A 17,759-nucleotide genomic window follows, 5' to 3' on the forward strand; every position below is an offset into this window, starting at 1 on the left:
TATAGCGAGAAATCTTTGACATTTAACGTAAAAGCCCAAGTGATTTATGTGATAAACACCAACACACCATTTTAATGATACATCTGTGAGAGAGTTCGGTGATCCATGCATGCAGCTTTAGTTGTAAAGCATTTTAATTTGTGATAAGGAAAAAATTTACATATAATTGGAAACACAATCCGGTTTTATCTCCTGACTTTTCTGTGAATCACAAATTCGTCACAGTTTCCTATTTTTGTCTTATTTTATCTAAATAACATTCAACCTATAAATACTTACCAAGAAATTCATCTGACTCATATTACTTTCTAACTCTTTTTTTTTTGTTCTTTCTTCTTCAATATGGCGAGAGTTTCTATATTGTTATGTTTGGTTCTATTGGTTACATTAGGAGTTGTGATAAGTGTCTCGTTTGCCGACAACATTGAAGTGAAATCCAAAGATCTGGAGAGCAGTAAGAAAGAGAAGAATGTTGATCATCATAATAGTAAAGACAAAGAGAAAGGAGGTGAAAAGGTAGATGACGGCGTTCACCAGGTTGGTTCTAATGATGATGAAAACGATAAGAAGGAAAAAAAGAAAGGGCATGATGATGATGTGAGTAAAAAAGGTGATCAACATGAAAAGAAAGACAATGTTGATGAGAAGAAGAGTGCTGGTCATGATAAAGATGAAAAGAAGCATAAGGATACAAAGAAGGATGGACACGGTGAAGAGGATGATGATGATGATGATGATGATGACACCGATGATGATACTGATGATGACGACGATGATGAAGATGAAACGGATGGAGATGATAATGAAAAGGCGAATATCGGATTATACGAACTCAAGAAAGGAAATCTAACAGTCAAATTCACAAATTGGGGTGCTTCAATCATGTCTCTACACTTCCCTGATAAAAATGGTTAGTGAATCAAATCACGATTAATCATTAGCCAAAATACTACTCATAAAGATTTATTATAATTAATGTTCAATACGAATTTTCAGGGAAAATTGACGATATTGTTCTTGGCTATGATAGCGTCAAAAGCTACAAGGTATGTCGAAATTTGTTTTTACCTTTTTTATTTTTATTTTTTTTTATTTGTTTAAACAATCATTATTTTCTTACACTAAACTAATAAAGTAATTTGTAATCACTAATTAGACCGATAAAGTCTATTTTGGAGCAACCGTGGGACGAGTAGCAAATAGAATAGGAAAGGCCCAATTCAAATTGAACGGTAAAGAGTACAAGACAAGTGCCAACGATGGCAAAAACACACTTCATGGTAAATTAATTATGAGTGCTAAAACATAATTAGATCAATCAGTTATGATTTATATTTGATAGGTGACACTTTTGTTGATTTAGGTGGGAAGAAAGGGTTTGGGGATGTTGTGTGGGCAGTAGCAAAACACAAGTATGATGGCAAGAGTCCTCACATTGTCTTCACTTACACAAGTCCAGATGGTGATCAAGGTCCAAAACTTTTGATTTACAAACCTCATATTATTTTTCAATTCTTTTATTTCACCCCAACGTTTGAAATGTACTATTTTAAGGAAGAATTAAATTAACGGTTGCTAGGTTTTTTTTTGCTTATATAACAATAGGGTTTCCCGGAGAACTCAACGCCACGGTGACATATAAACTTGTTAAAGACAATGAACTGAGTGTGGTGATGGAGGCAAAGCCTAATGATAAAGCAACTCCGGTGAACTTAGCTCATCATACTTATTGGAATCTTGGTGGTCATAACGCTGGAGATATTTTGTCTGAAGAAATCCAAATCCTTGGTTCAAGTTATACTCCGGTCGACGGTGAGCTCATTCCCACCGGACAAATCTCTCCGGTAAAAGGAACACCGTATGATTTTCTCCAACTCCGTCCTATAAAAGATAATATGAAGGATCTTAAAACAGGGTGAGTGTGGGTAGCATATATATATATATACTTTGCTAAAATATAATTTTGGTATGATTATTTTACCTATATGATTCTTTTTAAAACCTTGCAGATACGATATAAACTATTGCTTAGATGGCCAGGCGAATCAGATGAGGAAAATAGTGGAACTTGTAGATAAGAAATCAGGGAGGAAAATGGAGTTATCCGGGAACCAACCGGGTTTGCAATTCTATACCGGAGGAATGTTAAAGGATATCAAAGGGAAGAATGGGGCCGTTAACCAAGCTTACGGAGGATTATGTTTGGAAACACAAAGTTATCCAGATGCATTAAATTATCCGAAATTTCCTTCACAGATTGTCGAGCCAGGGAAAAATTACAAACACACAATGCTCTTCAAGTTTTCGATTGTTTCATAGATTGTTTTAGATTTTGGTACATGCATTATTACCTATGGAACCATGTTCCATGTTTAATGTTCATGAAGAAGAAACTATAATTATATTGTAAGTTTGTAACAATTGTTACTCTATCAAATTTCATGATGAACCTAACGTGTTTATTTCATCTCTACGTACGTATTTTATGTATAACTCATAAGCACTAGCTAGTTTATTTTGATACATAGTTTTGGTTCTGAGAATAATTTCATAAGTAAATTGATGACCAAATTTTCGTAGTTCATTTTTGATATTTTTTCTGATTCTGTATATAACCATATATATATGAGTAGTCAAGGACGTACCAATCTCAATAAGATGCTCACACCAAGTGCTTTTAAGAATCTCGACGTCCTCTTTCAAAGCATCTACGTCATTCTTTTTTTTTGGGGTATAATACAAAGCATCTTTTCGAAGACTTTTACTCATTGGTTCATCAAACAAATACCCTTGGGGCATATGTTGAGATGTCGCTCGTGGTCGTGAGCATAGACTTTCTCGTCTCCGCTTTTGTTATTTCAGTACATCCACTTTCATTAAAATAAAATAATAAAAATCATTAGAATGCTGAGGTTTTTTTTTGAGATTAGAATATCGAACGAACTGAAAGTTAAAACTAAATAAGAAGAATGAGTTTGTGATGCACCAACTTTAACGAGATACGACTTTGTGTGTAATCGCTTAAGAATAGTTCAGCGACCCCAATATGTACATTTTTTAAAAAGAAATGTTATATATCAGTATTGCACATTATAATCGGGCACAAGCAAAGGTATAAAATGAGTGTCCTCTGCAACAGCTTAAGAAATAAAATCCACAAATCCTCTCTCGGTTACTGTTAACATCAAATTAAAATACATTTAATGCGATTATGGCGGGTCAATCTATTCGTTAGACGGTGTTTGTTAAATCAAATGTAGAAAAGTTGAAAACAGACATTTAATAGGAGTTGACCTATCCATTATCCATCAACATAAACATGTGCACTTCACCAAAATTCTTATACAACCTTATAAATTATATGAGAAAAAACCCAAAATCTCACATGCCATTATCTAGCTATGTATATATTCCATAAACTACGTATGTAAGTACGTACACGTATATATGTGATGTCCGAATATAATAGTTTTGTGAGCTGACCATAATTTTTTTTTACTTTTGTTATAACTTTCTTTCTACATGATCAAATTCATGTGAAATAATTTTGTGCACAAGAATGAGAACAAAAACTAAATATGCAATTCGTATTTCAAAAATTTAGAGTCGTAAGGGTTTCTGTCGAATATTCAAAACGATTTGTCGAAATTTTGTGCAAAAGAAATTCTTGGTGAAACTGAAACGATTAAGTTTAGTAATGTATCATAACAGAATTAAGAGAAACCATTACCTAACAACTTTACCTCATAATTAACTGGATACTACTAATACAGATTTATTTTGAACATACATATCGTTTTTGGCCAAACTTTCACAATCGCAAGTTTGAGTTTTTGTAGGAAGTGAAGTGGTGGCAGTGAGGTCACATGGAGAGCCCACAAAAGGAGAAAAATATTTGGTACTCTATTTGTTTTCTTGTATGATAATAATAAAAAATAAATAAATGTATATATATATATATATAAAGAGTTTCTAATTAAAAATTAAACTCTTGAATTCAAAAGCATCCAAAGATCCGAAAAAAAAATAAGATAGATGAGTGAACTATTTCTCCGAAACACTGTTTCACTTCTGTTCTCTTTTTGGACTTTTCTCTTTCGTCTTTGGAATGTGTGCTTCCAATAATCTTCCTCAGTTACCTGTGTTACCACTATCGTTATTATCTAAAATTGTTAGTAAAAACTTCCATATTAGTATTTTGCACACACAAAAAAGCTTCCATATTAGTTGGTTACTGTAAATATCTTAAATAAATTAAATAAAACGTTTACTGACTTATATCAGTTCGAGTTTCAGTTCAATTTTTTTTATATACTATAGAAAGAAGTTAAATCAGTTTTTGAAAAGGACAACAGTACTCAACATCGTGACTGAATAAAACGTTGTACTTAGATCTATATGCGACTGACTACGTGACACACATTAAATAGAGTTTTAAACTCTGGTTTAATTAGTTCATTAAAATTTAATGATATATTATAATTTTGTATGAGTTCGTTCTTGTCGATTTTGCAATTTACAAGTACTATAAGAAAGAAAAACATACTTTGCACAAAAAAGGGAAAAAAAAAAAGAACATACTATACTAGCAAAGAAAAATTATTCTAACTATATAACGATAGTGGTTAATTAATAGAAATTTCTAACTAAATTTCTATCGTTTAAGCAGAATTTATTAGATGATAGAAATTTACTATTGTTCAAACTAATGGGGGTTAATTGACATTTCAAGTATAATAAATGAACGAAAATTTAGAATATATAAAATATATATAATTTTGCAGATTTGACGGATGATGATGATTTACGAAAATCAGGGTAACTACTTTTTACTAAAAACATTATCGTATATATCTGATAGTAAGAAAAAATCACACACGAGCACACGATTTTATAAAATAAATTAAAAGGTAGATGGAAAAATGTCAGGTGTAAGATATATTTCATGGCTCATGTTGTGTCAATGGCAGAGCTGGAATCCCACTCGAAGGCACATGCATCTGCAACTTCTCATATGTTTTTGTTATTTTCTTTTTAGCTTTGTGTTCCAACCTAGCAAAATATTTAAAATCAAAATTTATCATATACTATATGTTATACTTTACAAGACGATGTCATTTTGACACGTTCACTTCAGAAGTATATAAAGCTGGAGTTTTGGAAAAAGAAAAAAATAATATTTGCAAAATTAGTGAATAAAACTGATGATTTTGTTTTGGGAATAAACATGATGTTATGCGTAATGCGACTAGCTAAATGAGCGATAAAAATGAAAAATCTTCATTTCTGACGAATATAACATGTTTTAATGCGCTGGTTTGTTATATACGGATATATATTTGCATATGAAAGAAAAAAAAATATTCATTCAATTGAAGTGACGAGAAAAATCATACTACAAATTTGTTGAGTATCCCCCTATACACCAATTTTCTCTACAAACCCAAATGAATTAAAAAAAAAAAAACATAATAACCCAATTCAATTTAATTAAAACAGTGCCAAATAATTTCAAAATAACTCAATTAAAAAAAAATCTATGAAATTTTTCTTTTGATGATAATAGTAATGATATCAAGATGAGTATGATGTTGAAGATTATGAAGTTGTTCTTGAACAGTATACTCAATTGAACTGATGATGATTGTGATGTTGTTGCTGCTGGTCAGGCCATGCCCAATAACTAGCCGACGTGGTTTCATCAATACCATTGAATATATTGCAAAATCCTTGATCTTGTTCTTGAACCATCTGATGATGATCGATATGGGTTGAGGTCGTGGTTGCGGCCGCGGTCGCAGATCGGATTGAAGAAGGGAAAAGATCTTTGATCATGCTCACATGGTTTATGTCTGAAGTATTATTATTATGATTATTTTCTGTGCTCCCATTGTTGCTCCATGAAGCTTCTGCCAATTCTCTCTTGATCTTTGCTGATTCTTTACGGTCGTGTTTCTTCAATGCCACTAACTGTTTTATGTTGCCAATATCATCACACGTAAACCAAAGTCAGTGGAGAGATTTATCACATATAAATTTATTCAATTGTTAAATAAAATAAATTATCGTAATGTCAACTCCACAAGCACATGGGAAGTTTACTAATTTAAAATGTATGTACACAAGAATCTTTATTTAATATTACAAAAAGAGTTTATAATTACTGTCTTTTGACAAACATCTTTGCGTTGGATCAAGAGCCTATCAATAATCTAATTGCAAATGATATCATACTATATATATACATATTAAAGCCATTCTAAGATCTCCAACTACGTGTTAATCCATGAAGTTTTTATATGCTTGATTATTATTGATAATAAGTCATCAACTAAAATTTACGAACTATCAAATATTTATTATTTCTTTCATCGTATAGACCACGAAGAACATATAATATTCAAACATTCATATCAGTTTGATCGGAGTAACGTGATGATGTTGAAATAGAAATACTAGTCGAATTTGTGTGTATATTACATACCTCAGCATGTAGTTTCTTGTTGTGGGCAAGAAGAGAATCGTTGTCCGATTTCAAAACATCAAACTGTTTCTTGAGCGAATCATAGTCTCTCTCGAGCTGCTTTGTCTTCCACCTAGCTCTCCTGTTCTGAAACCATATCGCAATCTGCCTAGGCTGCAATCCCAAAGCCTTGGCAAGCTGCATCTTCCTCTCCGGCTCCAGCTTGTTCCCAAGCTCGAAGCTCTTCTCTAATGCTCTAACTTGCTCTAAATTCAGCCTCTTCTTCTTCTCTCCTAACATCATATGTGACCCATCATCCGATAGATTGTCTTCCTCGCCTACCTGGTCTTGATCATTCATGTTGTTGGTCGTGGTCGGGCTTTTTTGAGTTAGATTATGATGATGATCTGGTACTCCCGTAAACGACATTGATCTGTTCATCATGTAGTTTCCTCCTCCTCCTCCTCCTACACCAAAACAAATACAACAAAGTTAATTACCCACGTTTCTTTTTTGGTAACTTAGGATTCCAAGGCCGAAGTCCAGAATGATCTCGAAGTCGCTATGTGAATTCCGAAGTGAACAAACATTCAATGGAACATAGATAAATTTTGGTAAATTAACATTCAAAGATCTTGAACTCTTTTTTTTGTCGTATATGTGTGTGTGCGTGTATTTGAGAGAGAGAGAGAGAGAGAGAGAGAGAGAGAGAGGTACTTACCATAGAAGAGGTGGGGAGGGCAAGAAGGGAGAGAGGTAGGGGAAGGTAAGTGATGAGTATTGTCTTCATGGAGTTGCTGAAACATGAATCCATGTTGTGGAAAGGCCATCTCCAATCTCAATCCTTCTTGATTATTACTAATATTGTTCCTTCCCTCCTCATACATATACATATATATGATATATAAAATATAAATATATGATATATATACAAACTCTCAAAGCCCAGCAGCGATCAACTCTTCTTATGAATTGTGAGCTGATCAATTTTCCTAGATTAGATAACTTGTTGGAGAACAATATTACACAAGAGCTTTGACAGTTTTCTTGTGAGGAAGAATTAGTGAGAAGAAGAAGAAGAAGAAGAAAGAGATCAGTTCATAGGAGGTTTGTATAGGACCCACCCTTTATACCATCTAAAGCTTTTAGGGCATATGCTGATTTTTCTTTTGATACAATTTGTATAGGACACTTGGGAAATTAAAATTGAAATTTAATGGCACATGGATATGTACATACATTTTCCACTTCATTTTTATATACTGTTTAATCTTATGCTACTAATATACAGCTTAGCTTGTACATATATACAACTATAAACCAACTAATACAATTGATTTAAACATTTTTTTGATCAAAGTAATCCTTTTGTCACACAATTATTATCCTAATATTCACAATTAGATCTCAAGATTCACCAATAAATTATCTTTGAGGGATATGATATAAAGATTAGCTTAAAAAAATCGAGATCAAGGAGATATATATTCAGTGTAAAATGTTGGAAACTTTTAGATCTACTCATGTACAATGTAATTAATATGTACAAACATGTAATCATTTTAAGAAGATAAGCAAACAATTAAAAGAAATGATGACACCCATTACTCTCAATCCTCGAATATAGGCGTAGCATTAGGGAAATTGTAATCAATGCTAATAGTGTCTTGGAGCGGTACGCTCGAATACATTAATTTATCATGCATGAATTTTAATTTTTCAGGTGTAATCAATAATTAATTATATATCCTCCACATATCTAACTGTAGTTTGTACGTATAAGGTTTGCTAGTGCGTATAGATCACCGATTTTATATTAGTGCATTTTTCAAACTTTATTATTAGCATTTTACGTACTGTCGCGTACATATATATATTACTTTTCTTAGAAGGATTTAAAAAAAAAAAAAAAAATCTTATAAGAAAAATCACACTCATTGGTTTTTTGAAGAACATTCCACAGTACAACTTAAACGCATGTGTGTTCTTCTCGCCAGGTAATCGCGTTCACACCATGCACCGACCTAAGTTTTTTCTTACATAACCGAACTTAGTCTTTATTATTTAGAATCTTAGATTCAAAGTATTAAGTGATAACTATTAACTGCGTCAAAAAGAAAAAACATTATATATATATATATAGGTAGATAAAGTCTTTTTTTTTTTTCTTATAAGTTAGAATAAAAACATTCGACTAAATTTTGAAAGTTCGGGGTCCAAATGTGAAGGGTTATCTCTCTCTCTCTTTCTAGACGTGTGACCTAAATATTTTTGAAGAAAGCTCTTTCAATAACGTAACACCTATATATATATATATATATGCTGATTCCAAACCATTCACCTTATATGTAAATCGTGAAGAAGAAAACAAAATCTATGATATAAATTCATTGTATAGTGTGATAAATAGATATAGATTGGCAACATGATGATTGAGATGCTCTTTCTTTCACTCTACTGAATTTTGTTGGAAAGAGTTTTTATGAGAATCCAAGGTTAGATGTGAAAGATAAAGAGACCCACCACTAGTGTTTCCCAATTGTCATATCTATGTGGTGGCTTTCGCAGTATCAAACATATATACACAATATGTTTACATTTGTTAGTATATGGGGGTATAATGTAATATAGTATTTGAATACAAATAAAAGAATTGGGTCCTACAATATAGTGCCACAGACCTGTCCTACAACAAGGTCTTTCACATGCTTGTATTGGGAAAATTTGAAAGAGTATTAACACCTATCTATCTATCCCCTTTGGCAATATGCTTTTGTTGCAGAAAAATTATTGAAATGTCTTTTTAATTTATAAAAACACTACATTATAATAATAATATTAATAATAATAAAGAAAATATAAATATATGATCTGAAGCTTCTCCAACTAGCTCCACTGCTCCCATGTGCTCTGCTTCCTCTACTTCTCTTCTCTCTGCCTCTTTCTTGGGATACTTCAATTCTCCAATCTTTACTATTATTTTAAACAATTAATATTTATCATTTAACGGGTCCTTTTCTTGTTTCGTTATATTTGTAAACGGGTTCGTTTGATCGTTTCTTTTATGTTAGTTATTGACCCAGTCATATTTTAAATGTAAATTAACCGTAGTGTTGTTCATATCTTATATTAACCGAAGCTAAAGCGATTGTTCGTTTCTTCACAATTATTATCATGCGACAAGCAAAGTATCTAGAACTAGATTATGTCACGTTCGAATGACTATCTTCATGTTTGAATGACATTATGTCAATATTTTTATTAAGATATATATGAATAATCACGTAAAAATGAATATCTTAATATATATATATATAGCATCAATATCATAAGTTAGACATTAATTTGCATCCGTAAAATTTAGTAGAATTTGATACCGACTATCACTTAGATTCTATTAGTAATGGACCTAACTAACTCCCAAAAGCTAGCTTAAGAGAGGACGATTGCCTCATACTATATATATTGTCCAAGAAATTACGTTTTTTCCAATGTGGGATATATTCTAACACACCCCCCTCACGCTCAGAATTGGACATCTATAGTGTGAAGTTTGTGGAATTGAACATCCACAGGTGGTAGTCCACACAATCGAGAAGAATAGGTCTTGACTCTGATACCATATTAGTAATGGGTCTAATTTATTCCCAAAAGCTAGCTAAGAAAATGAAGATTACCTCATACTATATATATTGCCCAAAAAATTATATTTGTTTCGATGTGGGATATATTCTAACATATTCAAATTCATATGCTTTATGGACAAAAATACAAATATAAGTAGACACTCAAACATTGCCAGTTTCAGGTTTTTAAGAGTATATATATGTGGTAAGATTCGAAGAAAATATTTTAACGTATACGTTTTTCTAGAAAGACGATTTCAAACATTTTTTTAGTGTGAAAATGGATTTCATCCTCTCTTTTTTCACATGATGGATTTTATTCTAAAACCAAATGTTTTTTTTATGTAATAACTACTTTATATAAATAAAATTAAAATATATTTGTTTTCTTTCTTTCTTTTATATTTGTGAGAATAGTAAAATACATGTTTACGATGTATTACTATAATAAATGTTTAGGCGCGAAATGTTGGGTCACCAACCGCTTCTGTCTAGTGAACACTGGTAGTAACTTAGTAGACGAAGAAAGGAAAAAAAAACTAATTTATCTATTTGTTGATTGATTGGATCGCAAAGCTCAAAACAATTTTACTAATGGGCTAACTAACTCGGCCGTGCAAATGGGCCGCTACTTTCCGACACTTCGCCACAGTGATGACGCGCACGTCTTTTTTTTAAGAGTAGAGATGGGCGCGTTATTTATTGCCTTAATTAGTTATGAATTTATGATTATGAAACTCACGCGTGTTGAGCTTACGGGCCTAAATATTTGGGCCTTTAAGAGACCCTATAAATATTACGGCCTCGGTTTGTAGCCAGCCCCTCAGAACATAATAAAAGCCAACAATTTATGTGTTTTTTTTCCTCCTCTAGTCTAGAAATCATAAGATACATAAACTATTATATGTTTTCTTAAATCGATTCTATATACATATGATACATAAATCAAATCCATATCGTTTTTTACCGGCTTTTTCTTTTTTCTTTTTGATACGGCGAAACATAAGCCTTTCCGGTTGTATTATTAGCTAAATCAGTGTAAGTGAGGTAGTAATTTGATTAATGTTGGGGGTTTGAAAAGTCAAAAAACGCGGAAAATGTGGGAAAAGGACAAAAGAGGTACTTACTAGTAGTAAGTAGTAACATTGACCGGTCCTTTTTGGACAATACCGTTAAACAGTGATAACGACCTTAACCGTGAATGTAATTCTTCTCTCTCTCTCTTTATTTTTTCAATTTATATATGCTTTTTACTTTTCATTATTTATGTTTTCTTAGATCGAAGTAGAACACACATAAAAAGGAAAACAATGAAAAAAAAAATTTGTTTAACGGTGTGAACAATTATGTCGGTAGTTATAATAAAAATTAGTAGGGTATAGCAACATTCACTATTTTATGTCCCATCAATTGCATTTGTTTGGAATTTTATAGCCGGTATTGATTTTTTTTTTCTTTTGAATTTCTTCTATTTTTAAATAAGTTATAGAGGTTTTTTTTTCAAAATTAAGCAATGTCCTTATCTTTGCTGTGTGCACAATTTTTTTCGTTAAGGCTTGTTTTGAAATCTTTCTATAACGTCCCATTCTAGCATTCAGATTTCGTACTTGCTATTATAAATTAATTATGATCACTTTTCAACAATTTTATCAGATATTATAAATCGAAATTCAGGCATTCTACTAATATGTGTTTAGCCAACCACATTAAATGACTGTCTGACTAAATTGATTTAAAATACATAAGCATACCACTAAAAATGTATTTGCATAAAAACTAACACAGCTTCAAATTTCTATACAATATATTATTTTTGATGAAAAATAATTTAATAATATATAGTAGAGATCACAACTATTACTATATATATATATATATATACCCAAAATAATATGGGTATCTTATTTAATGTAAGGTTTCAGTTGAAAGGGACCATATAGAGAGATCCCTACTTACCACCAACTCTACTGTGGAAATTTATAATATGATTCGAATATCAGTACGTAACTATATAAAACAATAATTACAGATACAATATATTCACAGCCTTTGACATGGATATTTAAAAATATAGATAGCAAAATAAAGCTAGCTAGTAATACATCAAAAATGAAGAGTTAAAAACAAAATAGACGTAACAAATTAAGTTCCCTTGCATATCGAAGTATATATTTGAAGTACCCTCACTTTGTCTACGTACTTAATTAAAATAGTATCACGTTTTAGAAGTCTATTGAAAAATCTGGTAACTGGATTACTCGACATGTATATCCTAAAAGATTAGTTAGACATTTTATGTTTGGGTTATTTATTACTTGAAAAACAAGTTTATAAAATAATAAAATAGACAATCGCTATTGGTCGTTGTGAATAGTAGAAAACTCATTCCCAGGTTTAGTTCAGTTATCTTTGTGGGGGAATACTGTTCAGAAAAGAAAAAAACTATGCCATAATAGTGCTCTGAACTTTAGGTCAAATATTCGAAATCGTTTTAGATAATGGAAACTGAAATTCATGTCTTCAAAATAAAACTACATTATAATAGAATAGCTAATTTTTTTTTTTTTGGTCAATCTGATTTCATTGATCTACAACAAGAAGGATTACAATAGCTGGCAAGGATATCAATTCATCCAGAGAACTAAGTCTGCGAGTACAAACCCACTCCTCCAGACTAAGACTAAAAGAGGTGAAACAAAAGGGAAAAAACCCAAACATGCAAAATACACTACATCTAGTCTATTACTTTCCGGATCGAGATCTAGAACTTCAAAAACAGACAAATAAAACCTAAACCTTTGATAATTTAAAACAGATCTGAGACAAAAAAATCACATAAACGGATAAGAATACAAGATTTTCCTTTACCACAAATTAAAACCGAATGGAGATGTCGTGCGAGCCTCTTTATGATGCTCCGATGAGAAGCCTCATAGGCGGTGAGACAGATCCAGAACCTAGAGAAATAGAAAAAAGGAGATCTAGATCTACAAAGTGAGATTCTTTATCTGAGGCAGAATAGATCCGGTTGACGGCTGCCTCTGCCGTGAAAAGGGACGGCCAAATCCGAGGCTGAGCTTGACGGAGTTTTATAGATAAGCACCAGAAACCCAGAAAACGAAAAGGTTTAAGATTCATAATCTAGATCTGAAAAAACCAGATCTATGCCGTTGGAAGAAAACAAAAACATAAATGAGCCGAAAATTAAGAAATAACGAGACTAAAGAAAGAAAACCCCAGCTCCGAAAACCCCAGCTAAATTACTTTTACCTAACCTAGAAAAGTCAAAAAAGTTTTTTTTTTCTTTTGACGAAAGAGTCAAAGGCTTATTTTATGTTAAAAGGTAAAAGTTTTCGTAGTCAAAAGTTTCTCGTTAGTTGTTTCATAAGCTACCATTTTCAACCGATTTAACTACTTTACCGTTGCATCATGTAGAATTATTTTTGGTGAATTTTTTATAGACAAATTGCATAGTGTATATATTATGGAAAGAGAGAACTCCACAAGTTCTTGAAACATCCAGTGAGTAACAAATCATGAAAAATCTCCATACTAATGAATTATATACATATTTGAAAGACGATTGTGTTACAGTCACATCATGTCTTATATTTTTATGTATGTGCAGATAGTTATGTATATATATGTGACCGTGTGAGTAATTTACTTAATTACTACGCTAATTTATGCAAAATTTGTGGCTTATGATCCCAATTCTCCGACAAATCTAAGTATTAACGTCATTTATGTTTCACATCTGCTCACAAAAGACGACAAACTCCTTTTAAGAATCTGATTTAGTGTATGTTGAACTCTGTACTAATTTTCTAAAAAGACTCTGTACTAATTTTTTTGTTGCCAAAAATCGCGTTACTTTATGGTGTCCTTATTGCCACATTAATAAGCAAGATTCGTGTGATCCTGCCACTTGATATTTCAACCAAAGACTTTCATATGTTTCATAATATAAAGATATATGAATAATTAAATTACAAAATAAAATATAAAGAAAAAGAAAACATAATACCAAAAAAAGTACGCTTTAAAATGACAATATATATATTAATCAACTTTTTTTATAAATCTTGAAGATTAGTCTAAAATTCGGTTGAAAATTATAATTAAAGCTTAATGGTTGCATGCATGACGTTAAACCAAAAGAGGGTCAATTTGTGAACCCTAGCTAGCTATGATTGTAAATAATATATAAGAAACATATAATAGATAATTAAGCGCACCCTGATGGATCAACCTCTCAATGAGACACACACAAATATATAAAGCACAACTACTCAATAATTATCCATTAATCAAGCTCCTAATAACGGCTGCTTGTGGGCTATTAGGATCAATGGTGTCCAAAAGCTGCGTCAATCGATCACTGAGGTCATCGGCTTCCTTGTTCAAGTTTCTTATGTAGTTGCAAGTCTCTTGTAACACTTTCGACGCTGATACCTACATACATTTTTCAAATTGTACATTCTATAGTAAGAATTTAATATAATAATATTCTATTCATTAATACAAATACTCAAACGAGTCTTAGCTTTAAGTTATGATGCTAATGGCTTATTATAAAGCTTAAGATAAATTATGCTCATAACTTGCCAAAAGTTAACACATTGGTTTTGAAATTGAAAACAAATCTGAATGGTTGTGTGTACTATAAGAAAACGATGCTTCCATATATAGAAACCGGCTTTTTCTTAATTATCTAGTGTTCGTCCTTTTCGTGTTGTATATAAATTAGAAACTAAGAAAACTAAATAAAAAAATAAGTCGGTGCTGTACATATATATAAATGTATTGAATTGATAGTCCGTGAAGCAATATAGTCGTCTCACATTCAATGTAATTAATCAATGATAAAAGCAAAATTAGTTAGAGAAGCTTAATGCTGAAGTTAGGGAAAATAATCAAATATGTTCCCCTTCTCCTCAAAGTCCGGTTAATAGTCAAAAGTCTTTTTAGACACTTCAGAATGCAATCTCCCACACGTAATTCGATATATATGAGTATAATGCACTATTCCAACATGTTGTATATGTGTGTTTCTCTATTGAACAGAATGACTAACCCTAGATATATATCATAAAATTCAAACTTATATGACTATATATGCCGAACAGCCCAAATTAATCCTTCCTAGTACATAGAATTACTGTAACTTTGTAGAAATTTTTACCGTGCTAGAGCGTCGGTTCTGGCGAATCTCCGGAATGGACTGTCCGAGCTTTGAGATGAGATCAGCGATCTGATCATCGCTAATTCTTGATGATGAGCTTGCTTGTCTCGACCTTCTGCTTGACGACATTTTGATTTACAAGATATATTAAAAATATATTCTTATAAATATAAATCCAAGAATAGACCACTTCTATTGATGGCTTGTGGGTTACAGAAGAAGTATAATTGTTTGTGCTTGTCGAAAGAAAGGGAGAAGGAAGAAGGAGAAGAAATGGTGTTATATAGAGAGAACTAGGACCACTTTTAGAGAGAAAGAGAGTAATAATACAAATAAACTTAAATATGGAGTTTATGACGAAGACAAATAAACTCGATATTATGTACAAGACACGTGAATTTACGATTGATCAGATTGCAATGTCTAATATTATATACTTCTTGCGCTTTCACCAAAAATAGTGTTATACAACTTTATTTTTATTTTTATAGTTTCATATACAACTTTAAATATATTTTTTAACTCTACTATTTCAGCTTATAAATTAAAAGATCTTTTTTACAGAAATTATTTAAAATGATACTTTTTTTGTCTAAAATTATCTAATACTATAAATTGGTTATCTAATACGTATTGACGATTACTTTTAGTAAATGACTCTAAATTTGACTAATATAAATACCTATTTATATTAGTCACCATTGCACCATTGCAAAAATAAATTTAGAGTGAAACTCAACCCAATTTGTACCTATTTGCTTAAAACAAAAAGACACCATATCAAAAAATGATAAACATATTGAAGATATTTATAAATTTGATATTTTCTTATATTTACAAAATCCTTTTATTATTGACAATAACATTAATCCTAGATCTCCAAAAAACCTTGTTTTTTCTTAAAAAATTTCAAAATTGATACTAAAATTTTGGGTTGCTTAATTATTGACAAATTCTTTCATGGGATAGAACATAGTATCTATTATTTCTTATTTAAGTTTTTATATAAATAAGTAATAAATATAGACTGTAAGCCTATATATTTTATTATTGTAGTATTTCATTTATTGAAATTTATTTGATTATTATAGTATTATAATCTTATATATATTTTTGAAATCTTTTCAAAACAGTAAATTAGTTATATTGTTAATACCTCTTATTTTGTATCATTCAATAATTCACAAGTGAAAATTTAGAGTGACATAAAGCATCAAGACAATGTTTTCACTCTGCCAAAAGAAAAACAATGTTTTCACTTGGATTGATAAGTAAATATTAGATAACTAAACCAAAATATAAACTTAGTTGATCATAAATTCTGCCTCATAATAGATATATAATTTTTACAACCATTTATTTTATTAATTTGAAATAGTAAAAAATATCTCAGAAAGCATGATTTTTATGTAGTCCATACGGATACAAAACTAGTATTACATTAATTGTATAGTAAAAATTATTAAAATTAAAAGAATGATTAGGCATAGTAATCAGAACCTTAATTAATTGCTCACTAGTTTTGCTTGAGGTGAGAGTTTTTGAGAATGCATCATTAATTTTTAAAGACCAAACGACCACCATTCAAAAATATAACTAATCTTCATAATTTTTAATTGTCATGTGAAATCTGATATAATCATAGAGAAACTAATTTTAATATTTACAGAGGGAAGCGATTTCTGAATTCTACCAATAAAACAATGAACATTAAAATATCATCACGTGATTTTATCTTATTATACTAGCTAGTGTAACGCTTGTCTCTATATACTTATCATATATATATGATATCATTATTTTATGATCGATGATACGTTAAACTAAGAAGATTTTGTGTATCAGTTATAGATACGGGTAAATAAAAACAATGGACTTAGGTCAATTTGAGAGGAACGTACGGTATCTATCCTAACCAATAGGGAGGGGCTAGTCTCCAAGCTCTTGATCACGTGTACCTCAATACATAGTGTATGCTTATTTATGTAATGTTTAAGTGGCATTTCATCATATCACCGAACCCAATATTTCACGAGCTTGTTCTAAGACTTAGACAGGTGATTTCCAAACTAACATTCGTATACTTCAGTGCGTAATTTCCAAATTTCAATTTTTTTATGATTTATATAAAGACATGGTAATGTTATTTTGGTGTCATACCAACAAAACATTTACATGATGGTAAAGATGATCATATGCAAAAAATATGAATGAATGATGATAAGTAGATGCATGATATATATTAGAAAACAAGGAGATGGTGTGATAAATTGGACATTTAAGAAAAATGTTTGCTGATGAGCACACAAAGGTGGGACTATTAATGTTTTAATACTTTTGTAAGTTAAATTGTTATAAATAAAAACCAGTTTTAACCTCCCATGTGATGATAGGACACTCTTTCTCCCCTCTAATCAGGGAGCATGAGCATCCCCATCCTTCACGCCCCCTCCCACATGACCTCCTCTTTTCTCTGTTTTTTTTT

The 17,759-nt window shown here is 31.1% G+C and overlaps 3 protein-coding genes across 4 annotated transcripts; 1 reads left to right on the top strand and 2 right to left on the bottom strand.

The window, feature by feature from the left end:
- LOC104705789 (aldose 1-epimerase-like) lies at positions 216-2,454 on the top strand. The gene is made up of 6 exons (XM_010421866.1): positions 216-910; positions 997-1,046; positions 1,157-1,280; positions 1,364-1,471; positions 1,606-1,915; positions 2,010-2,454. Exons 1-6 carry the CDS (start codon positions 343-345, stop codon positions 2,317-2,319), a joined length of 1,470 nt encoding a protein of 489 aa, XP_010420168.1. The 5' UTR covers positions 216-342; the 3' UTR covers positions 2,320-2,454.
- Positions 5,353-7,627, bottom strand: LOC104705790 (homeobox-leucine zipper protein HAT7-like). Of its 2 annotated transcripts, none has more exons than XM_010421868.2 (3): positions 7,185-7,627; positions 6,485-6,927; positions 5,353-5,970 (listed from the first exon to the last, which is right to left on the bottom strand). In XM_010421868.2, the coding sequence occupies exons 1-3, from the start codon at positions 7,354-7,356 to the stop codon at positions 5,626-5,628; spliced, it is 960 nt and encodes a 319-aa protein (XP_010420170.1). In that variant the 5' UTR covers positions 7,357-7,627; the 3' UTR covers positions 5,353-5,625. The 2 variants fall into 2 exon arrangements, with proteins under 2 accessions (XP_010420170.1, XP_010420169.1); XM_010421867.2 differs by having other exon boundaries at positions 6,485-6,930; positions 7,185-7,626.
- LOC104705791 (transcription factor PRE2) lies at positions 14,297-15,564 on the bottom strand. Its single transcript, XM_010421869.2, has 2 exons — positions 15,275-15,564; positions 14,297-14,544 (listed from the first exon to the last, which is right to left on the bottom strand). The coding sequence occupies exons 1-2, from the start codon at positions 15,401-15,403 to the stop codon at positions 14,389-14,391; spliced, it is 285 nt and encodes a 94-aa protein (XP_010420171.1). The 5' UTR covers positions 15,404-15,564; the 3' UTR covers positions 14,297-14,388.

Source organism: Camelina sativa, chromosome 8, assembly GCF_000633955.1.
Source record: "Camelina sativa cultivar DH55 chromosome 8, Cs, whole genome shotgun sequence".
In the NCBI taxonomy this organism is placed as follows: Eukaryota; Viridiplantae; Streptophyta; class Magnoliopsida; order Brassicales; family Brassicaceae; genus Camelina; species Camelina sativa.

Excerpts from the sequence above, each read along its gene's own strand:
- LOC104705789 (XM_010421866.1), top strand. The coding sequence starts at position 343 with ATGGCGAGAGTTTCTATATTGTTATGTTTGGTTCTATTGGTTACATTA. Across the intron at positions 911-996 it reads ACACTTCCCTGATAAAAATG|GGAAAATTGACGATATTGTT; the intron begins GTTAGTGAATCA and ends ACGAATTTTCAG. Across the intron at positions 1,472-1,605 it reads AAGTCCAGATGGTGATCAAG|GGTTTCCCGGAGAACTCAAC; the intron begins GTCCAAAACTTT and ends ATATAACAATAG.
- LOC104705791 (XM_010421869.2), bottom strand. The coding sequence starts at position 15,403 with ATGTCGTCAAGCAGAAGGTCGAGACAAGCAAGCTCATCATCAAGAATT. Across the intron at positions 14,545-15,274 it reads AGAACCGACGCTCTAGCACG|GTATCAGCGTCGAAAGTGTT; the intron begins GTAAAAATTTCT and ends AAATGTATGTAG.
- LOC104705790 (XM_010421867.2), bottom strand. The coding sequence starts at position 7,356 with ATGTATATGTATGAGGAGGGAAGGAACAATATTAGTAATAATCAAGAA. Across the intron at positions 6,931-7,184 it reads CCCTCCCCACCTCTTCTATG|GAGGAGGAGGAGGAGGAAAC; the intron begins GTAAGTACCTCT and ends GTTTTGGTGTAG. Across the intron at positions 5,971-6,484 it reads ACAAGAAACTACATGCTGAG|TTAGTGGCATTGAAGAAACA; the intron begins GTATGTAATATA and ends AACATAAAACAG.